The 19,848-nt window shown below is 34.1% G+C and overlaps 1 protein-coding gene across 1 annotated transcript in view; it reads left to right on the top strand.

Annotated features, from left to right (window-relative positions):
• The window catches only part of MALRD1 (MAM and LDL receptor class A domain containing 1), a 590,643-nt gene that overhangs the window by 476,257 nt on the left and 94,538 nt on the right, over positions 1-19,848 (top strand). The window contains exons 35-36 of the mRNA XM_012931979.2: positions 5,962-6,087; positions 9,657-9,723. Of these exons, the coding sequence (XP_012787433.2) occupies positions 5,962-6,087; positions 9,657-9,723 (193 nt within the window). The remainder of the gene's footprint in view (positions 1-5,961; positions 6,088-9,656; positions 9,724-19,848) is intronic.

Below are 19,848 nucleotides of genomic sequence, written 5' to 3'. Positions count from 1 at the left end.
TGTGATCCTTGAGACTGTATATGTAGAGGAGATATTATAGAGAATAAGTAGTTAAAATAGCAGATGGAATCCAAAGGAAGACGAGAAGACAAGGAAAAGTAAACATCGAATTCCACTGAGAAGTAGTCATAGATTTAAGATTAAGTAGGAACAAATAGCACAAATCAAAGGTCAAAATTTTTAAGAATTAGAGAAATTGAAATGTTTCTGAGCCTAAAATGCAGTTTGTGAAAAATTGATTGCTGGTGGGTGTGGAGAAAGAATTTGCAATAGTGTAGGAGGGCAGAAATCTTAAATAAATCTCTAAAAAGAATAGGAAAGGGCACAGAGAAATCTCTAATAGACAATGCCTTCAAGAAGTTGGCATTTACAGTCTGATGTAGGACAAAATAATAAGTTGGTTTGTTTGCTTTGTTAGTACTGAGAGTTTCATATGTTTAGATGTTGTAAGAATCTAGATTCTGAGATGTTTACAATTTTATGCAGAGAAATCAATAGAAATTGATATTTGAAGACCTTTAGTTCTTGCAAAACTAAATGCTGTAGTGATCAGAATGTTGACAAACACATGGGGGTCCAACATCTTAAAAATAATTTATATTCAATATTATTTCAATTGGAAATATGCCTGTATAAAAAAACCCTGGTGTTATTTTGTTATCAAGAATTATCCCCTTCCTAAAAAAAGCATAACTCAGTTCTATGTGGAAAAGTATTTATTTAGCATAAAGCTAAATACAGATACCACAACACTAAGAACATTCTTCTCAATGATACTCCTCTGGTAAGATTTGTTCTCTGGGTAGACTTTAGGTATCAGATACCATATCAGTCAGTATCCTTACTTGAGAAAGATGAAACCCTTATGTTTCACAATTTGATATAAAGGTATTATTTTTTTGGGTAATAGTATGCCTATAGGAGCCAAAGTTGCAATTGGAACAAAGACTTTAATCACAATTAGTTTAGGTATGACATAATGGGGAGAGTAGCTAAGTAGGGAAATCTCAGTCTCCTCCCTCCATTTAAATTCCTAGGGGAGGTACCAACCATAAACCAAACTGAATAGGAAATAGATAAATAAAGCTTCTCATATACCCAGAAGAGAAGATGAAGAATAATCTAGGAGAGATATATGGAAGCAATCCATCAGGATAGATACAGCCATGAAAAATAGATAGTGGGAAAAAAACCTGACAAAATTACTTACTCTCTAGCCTAAATTTATTCACTGTGTCTTATGAAATCAAGTGCCACTTCTGAGTATTTTGAATGGGTTTTGTCCCTAAGATCTGTAGGTCAAACCTTTTATTATGACTTGTACTATTGGTCTTTTAAACTGTTAGCTCTGATTTCAGCCTCTGTAGCGCTTCTCAAAGATAGTCTCAAGATCATCCCTTGGTCTCTGACAGTTTCTTACAAAGATGCTCCTCAGTTTATTCAACTTCACGATCATGGAAATTGAGCCCATTTTCAGAAATGTTAGAGGCTGAAAGACTAGAGGATAGTAAAGTGCGAACACATGCATAATCATTATTCTTCCTCTGTTAAGCCATTTTACTATCTTATTTAAATTGCCTAAACTGCTAAGATTTTTTTGTAAGAGCTGTGGTTGGATTGGCTGAAGGGTGCAGCACACATCCCTCCGGTTCTGTGCTAGTTCAGTGTGTGCTCAGAGCATCAGCTAGCCTCCTTGCTTGGGCCCTGGAACTATAGCTATTCTACCTTTAGAAATATTGACATGTTGTGTCTACAAATTTCATGTTAATGTCAAGTGAACACACATCTATAATCATGCATGCTTCATCCCTAACATTCGTAAACTATAATATAGAAAGGAAATTTTATTTTAGTGAGGTAACCCCTTTGAACCACTTATGAGTTGTGTAATGTATTATATGCCCATGTGAAAAAATAGCCACAAGGTGGTCTGTGCTACTAACTTATTTGGGGAACAAAGAATATCAATCACTAGGATAATGACAGATTTGCCAAAGTGTTTCTATAGACACTTTAAAGAGAATATTTCAAATGTAGATGGTCCAGGGAAAGAAACATTTTGAAATCTAATTTCTCCATTCTTTGTACATAAGTTTCACTGCTGGTTAAATATTTTGCAAAATTTCATATATGTATTGTTAATGAAAGAAGAAAATAATGTAAGGCTTCAGTTTATTTTCCAATGTTTAATGTTCTTTGTTGTAAGGGTAAGTACTAATTGAATTTATAATCAGTCATTAATCTTAACAGAAAATTAATAAACATCTATTAGCCTTAATTTTATATTATTTCCAATGTCACAAAGGTAAAAATTTAATTTCAAATTTTATGAAATAAAAGACTAGTTTTATCTTTCAAACTTTCTATTAAAAAGTAAACTATATAAAGCAAAGTCTATAAAAATAAGTCATTTACATAGAACAATAGACTATAAGACTAACACCCAAGAATAATAGAAATAAGTACCAGGAGGTTGTCACCATGGCTTGGAGGCTGGTCTCTCATTCTGGGCAACTCAGAGAAGGGAACACCAAGTAAAATGTGGTTGGAGGTCATGTGGGGGAAAGATGATGCGGGACGAATATAGACTAGAGACTGAACACAATGGCCACTCAACACCTTTATTGCAAACCACAACACCTAATCAGAGAGAGAGAACAAAAGGGAATACCCTGCCATAGTGGCAGTGTGGGGTGGGGGGAGACGGGACTGGGGGGGGAGGGATGTTGGGTTTACTGGTGGTGGAGAATGGGCACTGGTGAAGGGATGGGTTATCAAACTTTGTAAGGGAGAAACATGAGCACAAAAATGTATAAATCTGTAACTGAACCTTCACGTTGACTCACTAATTAAAAATAAACTATTAATTTAAAAAAAGTCATTTACTTTCTCATATATGTTTTATATATTTTAACCCAGAGCTATTTGGCACAAAGTAGAGTCTTTAAGTCATTTACAAGTTAGAACTCTTCATTCTCTTCATTTTATAATACTTACAAATATACTCTCATTCCCTTTTGGAAATTGAGTGAAGTAATACAGATGGATTTCTATTTCTAAGACAAAAGGGGTTTAAAATAGTGCTTTACACATAGATGAGTAGTTTCAATCATCTTTATATATAAATTTCAACACATTAAAGTCTAAATGTGTTGACTTAAAGTCTAATTAAAGTCTAAACGTGCATACGTGGGTAGAGGGAACAGATGACATATTCATACTTTATAAACATCTCTTCAAGAATTGGAAGATTATATCCTGGTTTATTTGGTTGCAGTCTGCTTTATTTTATCAGTATATAGTTTAATTAGTTGACCTTTTGCTAAAGCCTTGTCTTTTAAAATTTTCTGCATTACCTCTACGTAATTTTCCCAGGAAAAGGAAAATGGTTTTATTCACCATTCTGATATCACCCTTTTAGATGCCTCCTTTAAAGACTTCATTCTCATTCTATTCAATGACTTTTCTCTGCAAATATCACACTCCAAATCATATTCCAAGACTCTAACTTTCATCATTTATAGACCACCCATTACTAAAAGAACATCTTATTTTTATAATACTGATCTTTACCGATATTTTCCAACTCTGTCTTACAAAATATTTCTTTTAGTATTGTTTCAAACTATTCATTAGCCTGGCATTTTGTTGTGTTGATTGTGTTGCTCTATGGCTTCATATCTCTTAAAAGTGTTTTCTGCCTGCATTCTCTGATTGAAGGGCTAATCACAGGACCTTGCATAGTATGGCAACTCAATATTTATTGGTGGAAATTGATGCTCTAGTGCTTTGGGAAAGATGTCTCAATGTGGAGCATCACATTAATATTTTACAATCAAAATTTTTGGTCTATGAAAACACATACTTTTAAAAACATTTTTATGGCAAACTGGAAAATAAATTTTGAGAGGTAATTCTAAAATGAAATCATGTTAGTAACCTATGCTAACTCAAATAAGCAGTTTCTTCTAGCCCATAAATATACCCAGAGAAAATTAAAATTTGTGATGTAACAACAAAAATCTCGGTGAGACTCACAAATAGAGAATATTAACCCATGGGTCTTCTAAATTACCAATGTATCTTGAGAAGTTTGAACTAATTTGTTTTTATTCTAAAGGCAGTAACTTTCCACAAGTGTTTTTGGGTGGGGACACTAAAAGGGACTCCCAAACAGTGCTCAGGAGGAGCCATGGCCCCACCTGTGATTCCTGGCCAACTTGGCTGAAGTTCTTTGCTGCTCAGGCCCTGTGGTTCTCAGGATTATTGGCCATCCAGGGTTGCATCCTCTGGTGCACAGGGCACCTCCTGGGCTATACCCACAAATTAATTATCATTAATACTCAGAATGAAACCCAGTGGAGCACATGCTAGACATGAACCCTCACTCCTGTTCTGTCTCCATGTCAGTCCTTTTTCCAAAATTTTCAGCAGGTTTGGATTTGACATTGAAATAAGATATGATATGTTAGGTCATAAATAAATCAGAGCAAAGCAGAGCTGTTCTGTTCAAGCAGGAGAAAGCTCTGGTTGTGCTCTGCCCTCTTGGACATACTTCTGCACAACGAAAGACTCCAGGAAGCAGGGTTACTTAGGGAAGCAGTAGAGATCAGCGTTTTTATTATTTAGTGCTTTCAAAAGTTACGCAGAAATTTTGGCCAAGTGGTACTGTGGGTTCATGATTTATACATTCCCTCTACTCCAAAGACATGACTGCTAGATAGAACTAGCATAAGCATATTGAGAGAGAGAGAGAGAGAGAGGAAGAGAGAGATAAACCTTAGTGATATGATAAGTATCAGAGCGCAGTGAAACTGGAGTAGAATTAAAGAATAGAGATTAAGTTTGAAACGCAGGTCTGTAGGTCTAAGACCCTTAAATAAGCAAGAAAATAGATACTGATGATAGCCTGGAATGACGGATTTGATTTGAGTCGTATCTTGTTAAAGGAGTCAGCACTAAGACCTTCTGCTTTACAGGACTCCTAAAGAGCCCAGCAAACATGCAAGAGAAAAATAAGAATACATTTTTCAGGAACCAGGGTAGCATCCTGAGGGGGTTCGTACTTTAGGACTAGATTGCCATTGACTAATAAGTGCTTTTAATGGGTGTCAGTAAGACTTCTTTTTTTTTTCTGGGACAGAGGAGATGGTACAACAAATAAGATGTTTGTCATGTACTCGGCTTTCTAAATTTCAACCTCTGTAAACCCATGTGGTTCCCGTAACACACCAGGAGCTGATCCCTGATGGTGGGCCAGGAGTAAGCCCTGAGCACTGACAGGTCTGGCCCCCAACCTAAGCAAATACATTTTTTGAAAAAAAATAGTTTTTTCCTAAAACCATCCAAGAATTATGAGCTATTACATCTCTAGTCATATGTTTGCCCCATCAAGTGAAACTATGTGTTCCCCTACCAGGACACCACGATAGTGCAATATATTATGCATGATCAGTATATGCTGTAAAAGCTGTGTTTCCATAGCACACTGAGCTGTTGCGACCTACATCTTTACCTCTGTCTAACAGGTACCCAGTGGCTACTTATGAGTCCTCACCTTCCACGAAGTTAATGAACAGCTAAGCGAGTTACAATATCTATCTGTTGAATTGCACACAATATTAGGAACCGTAGGGAAGCACCCAAACCACAGAAAAATCTGGTTTGATCTAACAATTGACTTATAGCCTAAATCAATTTAGTGCATATACTGTATTTTATTAGATGCATAATACTCTACAAGGGACAACTGGAAAATGGTTTTCTGTTGGAAAACTTTTTCTATTAAAGTGTCAACTTAACACTTTGAAATTTTTTTCAAAAGTAACTAGATCATTTGAATATTGGACTAGAAATAATGGGGGTTGTTGGCTAATATAATAGACAGGCTCTTTCCTTAGGAGAAATTCTTCAAGAAAAAAACATGCTTATATCCATGATCATGCTTTTTTTCCCTCTTAGCCAACGAGAGCTGTCCTAATGGAACACTAGTCTGTCCCTCCTCCAGAAGTTGCATCCCATTTCGCCAGCGTTGTGATGGTGTTGTCGACTGCAAGGATTTCCAACTCGATGAGTCCAGCTGTTCAGGTACTCCATCCCTTCTTCCCATCCCATTCAACCATCCACTGCAATGTCAGCCTGCAAAGAAATCTAGTCTGCGGAGTGAGCGTTATTTTTATAGACAGTCAGTGTTCTAAAATGCTAAAATGAAGTTCTAAATTATGATGGTTTAATTTCCATGGACAACTGGGGGACAGAGATATATGAAATAGTGAACTATGCCTATTTTATATAACAATATCCATGACACAATGAGAAATTAGCACCCTATTCTAATTTAATGTAGTACAATTTATGATTGTTAGTATTTAATAACCTCACATGCAGATTTCTTGGTTTCCATAATAAGTAAACCTTATTCAACTACCATGTTAGTAACTTTTTAATTTATGCTGTTCCCCACTTCTCCAGAACACCCTATTTGCATTATCTGATAATGTTAAAAGTAAATTTATTAAACTCTAGATTATTTTGTAAACATTCGTATTTAATCCTACCCTTATAAGAGTTTATAAAATAATATAATTTCAATATGATAATATGATATAGTATATAATGGTAATATAATCATTATATTATAATGACAATATAATAATGATAATATAATTAATGATGATATTTCAAATAATAATTGAAATTATTCAATTATCAACTCTTCTTTAAAATCCTTTAATTTATTATGGTATCCTGTTAATATCTCTTCTGAGGAATTACGTTTTTATACCATGCAGGATATGTGTGAAACAATTGATAGTTAAGGGCAGAATATCTGTCACATAAAAGATAATAAAATTCAGTAAAATTCAAACATATTTTCTAAATAAAATGAAGATATTTTATATCAAAAGTATATAAGGCCTTATTTTTTATATTTTCCTAGAGGGAACAATATGAGATGCAAGAGAGCATAATAATTGCAATCAAATCATAATACAAAAATTTTTATTCTTTATGCAAATGAAATTGACTATTCACACAGGTCTGAATTTCATGAGTATAAAAGGGAATCAGGAAGTTAGCAAATCTGGTGCCAAAAAATATGCAAAAATGCATGCTTTTTGTTCCTATTTCTCTGTAAGACTTGCCTACACATCAGGTAAGATACCTGAAAGGAAATGCTCGGACTCTCTTTTAAGAGCAGAAGAAAACTCTGATTGAGAGAATTTTGTTCGCTGAAATTATTATGACAGTATCCTCTCTCCACTGCCCAAATTTATCTACATAAACATGAAATGACCTTCAGGTGGTTCTCTCTGAGCACATCATACCCTGCTACTACTGTCTGCTTTGACATGCTCTACCTTTAAATATAGGCTGGGGAAATGAAAGATCTGCTATCATACTGGGTGATAAGGAACCTGTGGGTAATAATATAGAAACCTTCTGTGCTACACCTTCTAGTTCAGTCACTCATCAATCACTCACAGTTCATTTACAGTGTATGTATCAGAGTGACATAACTATTGGGTTCAAGTAAATCACAGAACTATTTAGACCAAAGGAATAAAATTGACATTACATTGTGTATTCTCTACTACCATTTTATATGCTCTTTGGCTTATCAGTGAAGTATGATAAAGTCTTTGCATCTGCTTTGACTAAACCCTTTAAGTTTATTGCACACTAAGGTGCTTCAATGCACATTACACTTTTCTCCTTCTTTACAAAGAGCATGTTACTTTAGGTCCACATTTCACAGACTTTAGAGTCCAATTCTTCCAGCATCAGTAATTCCCCCAGTGGTCATGCTCCAGATGGTGAGCATCTGGTCTCCCCTCACCTCGAGATTTAAGTCATTAACAAGAACATCAGGCTCCAGCCCTGCATTTGTATTGAACGGTATTTCAACCAATCCTTTCTGTTCCCAGGCTACATGACAAAGGCAATTCAAGTTTTAGAGGCTAATGCAACCAAAAATTATTCACCAGAATTTTCCAGTTTTCATAAAACTTGAAAGTCTTTTCCTAGTCATTTCTAGTTGTAAAGGTTAATAAATGTTAACTGAAGGCAAAACTGTATTGATGATATAAACTTCCATTTGAAGAGGAAATGGTACTAAAAATATACAGGCTTGGATATTATGAATTTAATATGATGATAACAGCAATTAGGAATTTTCAAAACATTTTAAAAATAAAACTAAAACAAAGCAACTTTTCAGAAGTTGGAAAGAGCAGTGGTGAGGAATATTAATAGATTTTATGGAAAATTCAAAGAACATCCTAAATATAGAAGTGGAAAAGAATCAAAATTTAATGCTTTATGCATACCTTTCACCAATGTAGTAATACTATACATATATTTATATTCCCAGTAACCATATAAAAAGTAATATGAGTTTTACCTTAAACATGAAGGATTTTTGCTTAAAGGACCTGGTCCCAAATCACACATTTTCAATGAATGTCAGTGAATAGACAGTTCCTATAGAGGGAAACCAGGACTCATGGGGCAATCAGTCTTTATAACCAGTAATAGCTGCTACTTCCCAGGTTTCTGAGAAACAAGGAAGAAGAGTGAAGGAGGAGGAAAAAAAGGAAAAGAGTGAGGTTGGCAGGAGGAAGGGTGGTGAATAGTGGAATAGTTATAAATCATTTAAATTTAAACTTCAATGCTACTGTGGTTTGCATCTTGACCAATTGTCCAGTTTAACTATCTTCTTATTTGTTCAATGTGATACACCAGAGTGGGATTGAACTTGCATTCTTTCCTAAATAGTATTTCTTTGTAGACAATTGGAAGTCATATTAAAATCTGTACATGTGGTCACAATCTTAATGCCTTTGTAAACTGTCCAAATTGTCATTGACTACCGAGTGGCTCACCCAGTACTTGACATCAAATATGGTGCTCCGAATAGACTTCATGAAATAGAAACAAAGGTTTCTAGGGATTTCTATGGAGAAATTAAATTATGGCAATACAACTCTGTAAGAGAGGAGGTATGAAAAAAATAAGTCAGAAAAAGCACCTTTGAGAGTAAGTGAATAGGGAAACTGCCAAGTATTATTCAGTGAGACTGTAAGGATATGATAGTGTAAAATCAAGGGTCACCAAGAGCTGAAAGCTGAAAAAGTTTATGCTTCTTAACTTATAGACATAGCACACTTAAAAGTAAATGCTAATGCTAACTTAGAGTTAGGAAAGGGACAAATAACATCAACCAAAAAAGCTGTGTTGGGGACATGAGGATCAATTTGAGCTGGGTCTCTGTCATAGATGCAGAAGTAGGACAGACAAAGGATTGGTCTGCCATGATGTGATTTCTGTGTGGCACTGCAAAAATGTTTTGATGAAGACCTATGTTCACTTAGATTCATCTAAATAAATAGGTTATAATTAATTCAGCAGCAAAGAAAGCCTTTTCTAATATCAACCTGTTGAGCAAGTGATAAGACTGCGTACCTGGGACAGGAGGAGGTTCCATGGAACAGATGTAGGTTTATAGGAAAATAAGCAAGGATAATTCATGTGCTTTTAGGAACTTGGAAGCTATTTACTCTCATTAGTTCAAGTAAAGCAGTGACTCTCTGGCAATGAATGTCTGTCCTACTAATATTTTTAACTAACCAAGACTTCTCTGATGCTTCTTTAAGAGTGTCCAACAGACTACTGCAGAAATGGTGGGACTTGTGTAGTGGAAAAAAACGGTCCTCTGTGCCGGTAAGAAACATTATCTCTGTTTTCAAAGATTTATTGCTATTGAATGACTTATTTTCCTGAAGGCCATTGTAATAGAATATCAATGTGTATGTTATTTATTAAGTTAAAAATCATGGATAATGGTGCTATTTACATTTTTCTTTTTGAGTGAATGAAGGGAAGCATGAATGTATATCAATTTATGTCAATAGTTTATATCTTATGACATTAATAATAGACATAATTTATTGTTTTTAGTATAAAATTAAGTATTAAGATTGTATTGGGTTTGGGTATCATATTCTTCCATGTGAAACTAGGATCTGTATTTTTCTTCTCCCATTTTTATTTAATATTCCATATTACTTTTTCAAACAACAAAGGATAAAATTAATTCCCGAGTAAGGCCATTTCTGGTTTATGCAATAGATGTTTATGAGTAGCTAAAGTTAAGGTACAGTTAAGGAATATATTTGCATACTAAAAGAAAGAATAAACAAAAACAGGCCTTGTGATTTCTTTGGGGAATTATTTGCATTGCATATCAAAGATTGCTTGATATTTTTTCTGTTATCCTTTAGGGAATTGTGCAAAACAATTTCATATATTCTAAAGGAAATGATGCATATTATATATATGTGTTTATTTGTATTCTAGCACCAATGGATATTTTAGTTTTCTTATTAGAGAACTAATTGCCAATTGAAATTAAATTTAAACCCCCAAACACATAGATGTATAACTAAAATACTGATTCTTAGTTGCTTGAATCCTATATCCTTCTGAGTCAACATCATATTTTAGGTAGCATTTAAGTAAAGCAAAGACCTTTAAACAATAAAATATCTAATGATAATAAATCTATAGACATTTTTTCATGTTGTTGAAACTGAATTATTAGTGGATTTTTTGAAATTTGGTCTCTCAAATATATTACTTAGTTTATTTGAAAACATCTCAATAAAATTATACATTTTTCTGTATTGGAAGTTAATATTCCATGGAAGTTAATTTATCATATACTATAATTTGACTGAAAGATGTGATCCATAATATGAATTTACTGAAAGGAACTCAGAATAATACTGTAAATAATGTTCTGTGTTGTCAATTGAATGGATAATGCTTTTGTTCTCACTAACTCTGTTAGCCAAGAAAGACCTCAGCCTGAGAGTCTCAGCTTCATAAGCAAAAGAACATTTTTTCTTCTTTGCAACATCTTCATGAACTTAAATAAACTTTAAAAACTATAATCCAGATAGTAATGCCCAAAACTTTATTCTCTTCAATGAGAAAACTAATATGAGGGCTAAGACGTGACAACAGGAAGTCAGAGGGAGGACTAAAGAAAGGAAATAAATCAATGCAAGTAAAATGTAGAGAGTCAATATGAAAGTCAATGAAGTATTTAAATGTTTTAATTTTAATAGTAAACATCGTATTTTAAATAGCCAGAAAACTATACCATAAACTAAACAGATATTTAGTATCATCTATAACATAGATGTGAAAAAATTGCATCTGAATATTTATTATTTTATGAAAGTCTTCACTCAAACTTCTTTCATTTCTTAAAACTTGAGATTTACAAATATAAGTGTAATATGACATGTAAAAGATAGAGGCTACCCAGTAAAAAAGAAATATATAAAATTCAAATCACATTCCTTAGTAGTATGGTTTATAGTCACCTGAATATTATTGTTCCATTCACAAACACAGTACATGCAAAAACACATTTCATACAGAAATATAATTACACTTTATACATACAGGATGCATCATTTGTTCAACTTTATGAACTATCATACTTGTGTATATCAGTATGAAAAAATATGTCAAACTTATTTCCAATTAAATTCAGTGTCCAGGTCATTTGTCATGTGTAGGTGTCCAATTTGGGACCTAAGGTTGACTAAAGAGAGCTTTAGAAGAACGTTTTCAGAGTAACTCTAGGGCAGTGTGAAACGGTGTTGGGAAAGTTGTTGACGTTAGGTCCAGCCTCAGTCCAGTGATTTACAAGAGTGTAAATGTTAGTTTTCCAGGTAAGTCTTACCAACCACACCCACCATCGTAGTGCCAATAACCCTTCACAACAGTCCCTCAACACTTCCTATCCACCCCTGCTCAGAAACCTTAGCTCTCCCTGGGCCTAGGATGGTTGTCACTAGACAGTGCCTAGTCCCTGACTTTGTTTATAAACCATCTATACAAGAGATCATCTCAGATTTCTGTTTTGTCTTCAGACTTACTTCACTTAATATGACTCCCTCTAGTTCCTTCCATCTTGCACCAAAATGCAATATACCATCTTTTCTTATACCCAAGTAGGATTCTGTTGTGTATATATATATATGACACTTTTTTTTCTGACACACTTAACTATTGTCAGGCGTATGACTTGTTTCCCAAACTTGGCCATTAAAATTAGCATGTATTAAACATCAGTGCAAAGCAAACTTTTTAAATGAGTGGTTTTGTGTTCTTGGAATAGATACCAAAGGAGGGCAATTGCTAGATAATATGATAGTTCTAGTTCTAATTTTTGAAAAATCTCTATGCTATTTTCCATAGAGATAGAACCAGTTTTGATTAGCACTAATAAAAAAGGTATCTATTTTTATCCATATCTCCTTCGGCATCCCTTACCCCTACCCCAGTCAGTTAGGTATAAGCCATTCTCATTAGCATGAACTAAAAGATTTTTTGCTGATAATCAGTAATGTTGAACTTTTCTTTTTAAAATGTGACATCTATGTATCTTCTATGGGAAAGTAACTGTCCAGTTTGCCCCTCATTTTTGTGTAGTTCTAAAAGTCATATGTTATGAAAATAAATAAATGATGTAATAAATTATCTACTCTAAAAAGTTGTTACAGGTAAAAAATACTCTTTATATATCAAGCTGCATAGTAACAAGACTTTTCTATTGAATGTTTAATTTAAAGATTGAAAACAAATGTATATGCATATATTTATGTACATTAACATTCATATATGGAAACAGAAGAAAGGCTACACAACAGATATTCACATCCCTTATATCTTACATCCGTTTGCTGGAAACAAAGAACATATATTTTCTTAGAAGCACAGAGCATATTAACAATGGGGAATTTCACTTTTAAAAAGAAAGTCATATTAAAATCCTACTAATTTTTCCTCAGATAATTTATCTAACTTAAATCTAATAAGGACTGATTGATAGCATAGAGGGTAGGTCATTCCCCTTGTGCTCAGCCAAACCGGGTTCGATTCCTCCGCCCCTCTCAGAGAGTCCGGCAAGCTACTGAGAGTATCCTGCCCGCACAGTAGAGCCTTGCAAGCTACCCGTGGCGTATTCAACATGCCAAAAACAGTAACAAGTCTCACAATGGAAACGTTATTGGAGCCCACTCAAGCAAATCGGTGAACAACAGGACTACAGTGCTGCAGTGCAAATCTAATAAATCCAGAAGTCGTAGAATGATAACAAAAGAGAAATCTCTTTTAAAAAAATTAAATAGCTTATTTACAAAAGCTTATATTTGAAAGATACTTTAACTTTGGTTTAAAGTTAAATTTGAAGCAACTTTATAGTTAGATACAACCTGAAACAAACTTTTAAACTTTTGTAATGTAACTGAAATGCATTTTTAAAATTAAACAAAAATTTAAAGGTAACGAGATGGTTATTTCTCATTTTTCAACTGCTCTGCAGTGCCTGTCAGGGGCTAAGAGTACACCAATTTTTCTCTTTATCTGGCTTCAGAGATATCACTATTGATTTTTTTACTTCCTTTCCCCAAATGTAAATTTTGGAGCTCTCCAGCTCTATATAAATTCTCTTTTCTATCATCACTTACTATATGATCTCATCTGAACATGTGTTAATTTATCTCTCTAAACACATCCTCAAATTCAGTCCACAGTACGATTTTATTTGCATTCCTTATAGGCACCACAAACATGCTCAGTTTTTTTTTAAAATTTATAAAAATAAAAACCTTTTCCCTCTGCAGGTCATATTCTCATTCACCAAGTTTTGTGTGTTCTCACGAACTAGAATTTTTTTCGACCACTTTTAAATGTCTTTTTATCCTTTGGACAACATTTAATTGACAATTTCTCTGAGACTCTTTTACTGGACTAGAAAAATAACTCATTCCTGTTTCAGAATTCCTATGTTGATCCATAATCATTTTATTTTTCAACTATTAGTTTTATTTAGTTGCCTAAAGGAAGCGTGCCCTATCTATAATATTAATAAATATATTTCCAGAATGGAGAGATAGTACAGGAAATTAGGCACTTCTGTTAACTGTGGCTGCCTAAGCCCTCCCCCACAAAAAATAATTTAAAATATTTATAATAAAACTTTATACTTTATAATTGTCAACATTGAACTTAATTCAATTTTCACTAGTTTTGTTTATAAAGGGAACAATTCTTAGAGAATTCAGTGGTCATTAAACAGTTTGAAATAAATTACATTTATGAAGTGTAACTAAGGATCTTAAAGTACATATATATTGCATATATGTGTGTGTAATCTATAATTCAATGGTTTTGATGCTATTTTGGAGGGGAAATTAAAATATTACTTGAGGAAAAATTAAACTGTTACATTATGTATATAAAACATAAAATATAGTCATCTTACTGCTGTTTTGGAGGATAAATTAAGACGTTACTTGAGGAGTTAAAAAAGAACAACCAGATCAGGAACATTCGTGACAGAAAATGTGCACCAGTGGATGGGTGTTCGGTCAGTGCATGACTGAAACTCAAACATGAAAGTTTTGTAACTGTAGCTCATGGTGATTCAATTAAAAAAATGTTTTTAAAGAACAATCAGAGTTTCTAATAGTATCAAAACAATTTCTTATTGTATTTTTGGTTGGAAGATAATAGGTGTCCAGTAAGCATGGAATTTATAGTTTGGTGTCTTTCTCGAAGATGGTGTGGGATGGAGGAGAGAGAAAGAGAGAAGTGTCGTGGCACAGTAACCTTCTGATCCACAGCACTACTTACTTGTTTACTTACTTTCCCGGCATTGCTTTAGGCACCATGTACCATGAGGTGTGGCAGTGTGGCTGTGAAGATTCCACCTCAGGTGTGACCCTAGTTGTCCTTGTTCCTATTGGGCACATGAAGCACTTTAGTATAGGACTGTCCAACCAAGTGGGCTCAGTATCATCACGTAATACTTGCAATTTTATGTACAAATGTACAACAGAAAGTAAGAACCAAATAAGAATTGAGGACAAGATTGTAATGAAATTTTCAATGAATGGTTAATGCTGCATCCCCTGAGTATTATCTGGGAACTCTCCCTAACATAATAATAAAATCAAATTAGAGACTAAGATGAATTTCTTTATATCCTGGGGGTTATATCTTTGGTAATGTTTACTGTGTTAAGGTTAAGATAAAAAACCAATTTTGATTTATAATTATAGGAGCTGCAAAGACTTTTGGGGAAAGCATAGATAATATTTTGAAAACCACTATCCTAGAAAATAGAGGTTACCAGCTAGACTACTTTTGGTCCCAGCAACTGCTTGCAGCCATGTCTCTAGACTGTGAGCTAAGCCATTGCCCCATGCTGCCCCAGGAAGGAAAATGATGCAATTTCTAACATAAATCTCCCTGGACTTAATTCTTAAAATACTAAAATACAGAAAACCTAAAACGACTTCACATCTTGTCATTTTCAGCAATGGAAAACTAATTATCAAATGCTTCCTTGTCAGTAGGGCTGTTTTTTTGGGGGAAACTCCAACAACAATAGTGAGTTTTGTGTTGAAATATGGAATGTAATCAAGGTAAAGAAAAAGTGAAGTGAAATTTATCAGCTACGCAGGCGGGGGTAGGGGGTTGGGGGGTGGGAGGAATGCTGGGGCTTTTGGTGGTGGAATATGGGCACTGGTGAAGGGACGGGTGTTTGAGTATTGTATAACTGAGACATAAGCCTGAGAACTTTCTAACTTTCCACATGGTGATTCAATAAAATAAATAATTTTAAAAAATGCCTAATACATACCTGACATCTTGAGAACTATTAAAATAATGGGTTGAATGAAGAGTGAATAACTGAATACAAATGAAAAAATCAGTATGTTAAAATACATTCTTAACTGTACTGAGATATGAGCTAATGACCTCGGCATAGCCCAAAATACCAATCACTAAGAACTATTGGGAATTTCTTATGCATATAGCTAGAAGCACATTAAGTGAGCATTCTATGTGCTCATTTATTTAAAAAAAATTAACCTCTCGTTAGTGGGACCAAATAGCTACCAGAAAAAAACCCATTATCAGAGCACTGCTTTACTACAGTAACAGAAGAGGGTGCTGTTAAACTAGGAATTTTGTAAAGATCCTTATATTTTCCACCCCATGTTTGTAATGGGAAACACGCAGTTTCCATCCAAAGATAGCCACCATTTAAAGTAAAATTTCGCTTATGAACTTTCCTCTTCTCCACCTTCCAGGAGAAAATACAAATAAACACGAAGGGGAAAAGTCTTTACTAGAACTCCAAATAGGTTTATATATTGTTGGAAAAAGCATTTTAGAATATGGAAAATCAAAACTTAGAAAATTTTAAGTGCTGATTCTCAATAGAAAGTAAGGATCAAATAAGAATTGAGGACAAGAATGTAATGAGATTTTCAATGATTGGCTAAATTGCAACTTTCCCAAAAGATGAAAAAATTAAAATTTATTAAGGAATTTTGAATTAAGACAAATGAGTAACCAAAGAAATAAAATTTAGAGGAATTTTTTAAATGAGAGTAAAAGTAGTCAATGTGGAAGATAAAGAACATGCAGATAATTATAGTCCCTATTAAAACAGAACAATAGTTAATATTTTAAGATGTGATACAAGAAAACTTTCAGAAATGAAAGATGATTTAAATTTATATATTGAAAGGGTCAATGGTTGCCTGGAAATTTGACACAGAACCAGCAACCCCAATGCATAACATAACAACAACAAAAAAAAGATTTGAAGAATAAAAATACCCTTATGATTTAAATAACCTAAAACAACCAGTGATTAGTCTGGAATTAGACTTTCAAAAGCAAGGAAAAATATATAAACTTCCAGGGGTTATATATATATATTTTTTCTCCAGAGTTGCAACTGGCCATTCATAAAATTTAGTATCAATTTCTGATTTTTTATTTACCAAAGAAAATATGAATTGGTACCAACTGATACAATTTTAATGACAAAAATATAAATGCCTTATTCCTAAATAAGTATTTTTTTTCTTTTTGGGTCACACCCGGAAATGCACAGGGGTTACTCCTGGCTCTGCACTGAGCAATTCCTCCTGGCAGTACTTGGGGGACCATATGGGATGTTGGGAATCAAACCCGGGTCAGACTGTGTGCAAGGCAAACACCCTACCCACTGTGCTACTGACCCAGCCCCCTAAATAAGTATCTTAACAGGAAATCACAGAAGGGATTTCTATTAAGATGGGAGCAAGACGTGTATGATACTTTCTTTAGTGATAATATTATACTGGATACAGTATACAGTAAAATTTGCTGGGTGTGGGAGGGGGCAGGGTGTGAAGCTTAATAGCTAGAAAGTAACTGAAATTATCATGATAAAATAGTATAAAATTTAATAGTATAAAAATTTCTAAAAATTAATCACAAGAGTGATGAGCTAAAGAGAGACTATGTGGTGGGGGGGCAAGGTGTTTGGTTTGCAGACAGCCCTGATTCATTCCCCTGTACCATGTATGGTGCCCTAATCTTCCAGGAGTGAACCCTGAGCACAGAGACAGAATATGCCCTGAGCTCCACTGAGCGTGCCGCCTGAAAAACAAACCAAGCCAAAAAGACTGAAAACATTTAGAGTATTCTGTTTGATATCGTCCCAGCTGCTTACGTTTACTGTTGTTTCTCTGACTGTGGATAATGTCCTCAAAGGCATTACAAAGTCAATGTTGATGCTTTACCTGTTTGCTTACATGGCATAGATCTGAAGTAGTATATCAAGTCTGTATACTACTTCATTTACTAAAATGTAAAAATCATTTAAATTTTTATGTATGGTTTAAAGTAATGTTCTAATGTGCATCTTGGAGAGCAGGTGGTGGCGGTGGTCTGGGGCCACCCACAACAGTGCTTGAAGTCTGTCCCAGAGCATTGCTTGGGAGTCAGCCCTGGTAGTGCTCAGGGCACCATGCAGTGTTGGGGCAATTGAACCCAGGGCTCCTACATGCGAGCTTGTGCTCATTCCTTTAAACTATGTTCCAGCCCCTAATTTTGCATGAAGCTGTGTCCAATTTTCCCAGCACCATAATTGCAGAGGTTTTTCTTAATTCAGGCTTTTACCTCCTCTATCCTTAATCACTCATTTGTCCCTATATGTGTGAATTTATTTCTAAATTCCAAATTTAATTTCATTGATCTGGGGGTCCTTTTTCCTATGGGATATGGCCATGGAATTCCCCTGAACACTTAAAAGTTGCCCTTAACGGTCCCTATAACCACAGCCTACAAACAGCTACACATCCCCCATTCTCAGCATTAAACTTTGTGGTCTGCATGGTTGCATTATAACTAGGAATTTCCCCGGGGTCCCCTGAGCGTTGCTTGAAAGCCCTTCATCCCCCAAAACACTATGGCTGAAACATATACATGGTATAAACCTTTACTACTTTGACCAAAAAAGGTTTCAGGAGGCTAAAGAATATAAAATTTGGTGTCAGTAATTGATGGTCTATCCACACAAACTAATCTACAGGAGAATTGGAAAAGAAACCCTAGGCACAATTTTTAAAATATAAAATACTTAGTGATATCTTAAATAATATGAAAGCAAGCATGTATGGTAAAAAACAGTCTTAAAAAAGTTGAACAGGGAAAAAGCATTCCCTTTTCCTGGGTAGCTGGGTCAATTCTAAAAGGATCTTGGTTCTCCCTAGGTTAATCTACACATTTTATGGTTTCTACAAAAAATACCAGAAGCTTTTGTGAGGGTATAGAATTTGATATTAAAGCTCGTGTGGAAAAATAAACATGGAAAACTGTCCAGTTAAACTGTTTTAAATGATTTTAATGGGCTATATGGTCTATAAATTAAGAAAAAATAAATCAGTAATCTCAGACTCTTGAAGAGACATTATAGCTATTTCAGTTTAGAGAAATAGAGAAAAAGCTTAAAATATATCCAAGTGTATCTGAAAATTTACGATAAAATAAATATGGCATCTCAAATTTCACCCAGAATAAACTTTTAGGAAGTAAGTGTTGTAATAAGTAGGTATTGGGATGGAAGGTAAAATTAGAACTGTATTTGATACTGCGCATGTTCAAAATTGACTTTAGAGATCAGAACTTAATGTCATTCAGATACTAGAAAGATATAGGTGTTTCTCTATTATTTGGTTATAAGACTAAAAACTGTTCAATGCATTAAATCCAAATGAGAATAGCTACATAAAACTATCTAATTTTTTTATATTAGACAGAAGAATAGCACAAATAATACAAATGGCAACATCAGAGAAAACACACATATTTTGTATCTTAGAAAAAGGACTAATAATCTTAAAATTTAAAGAATTAATTTTAAATCCTGGGAAAGCACAAACATCAAATTAAATATGAACAATGAGAATAGCACTGGAGCATTGGCTATGTATATGTGGCTCTGGGTTGATCCCCAACAATATAAAAAATATTTTTTTGCTAACTAAAAATAAACACTGATTAATTTTAGATATGTAAAAAGAAGCTTATGAACCAACTTATAAATATATGAGAAATATGCACCCTTTATTAAAGAAAGGCAAATCAAAACCATACTAGAATGCTATTTCCCACCTCTCTGACAAGCAACTTATTTTTTGGCAAGGATATGAAGAAACAGGCGCTTTGCCAGCGAAAATGCTTCTTGGTATAATTCTTACAGGGGTGAATTTATGATTTCATTTGCTTCTTGACCTAACAGTACCATTTCTATAATTTATACTATTGGTGCAACTCCAACACTATAAGCATGCACATCCACAAAATTATTCTTGATGGTGTTTTTATGCTTTCACAATACTGAAAAGAAATTAAGTGCTTCATATAGACAAGCGGATGAATAAACTATGGTGCTTCTATGTAGAAGAGAACCATTGGAAT

This window comes from Sorex araneus, chromosome 9, assembly GCF_027595985.1.
Source record: "Sorex araneus isolate mSorAra2 chromosome 9, mSorAra2.pri, whole genome shotgun sequence".
NCBI classification, from domain to species: domain Eukaryota; kingdom Metazoa; phylum Chordata; class Mammalia; order Eulipotyphla; family Soricidae; genus Sorex; species Sorex araneus.
This window is presented reverse-complemented; position numbering and strand designations above follow the sequence as displayed.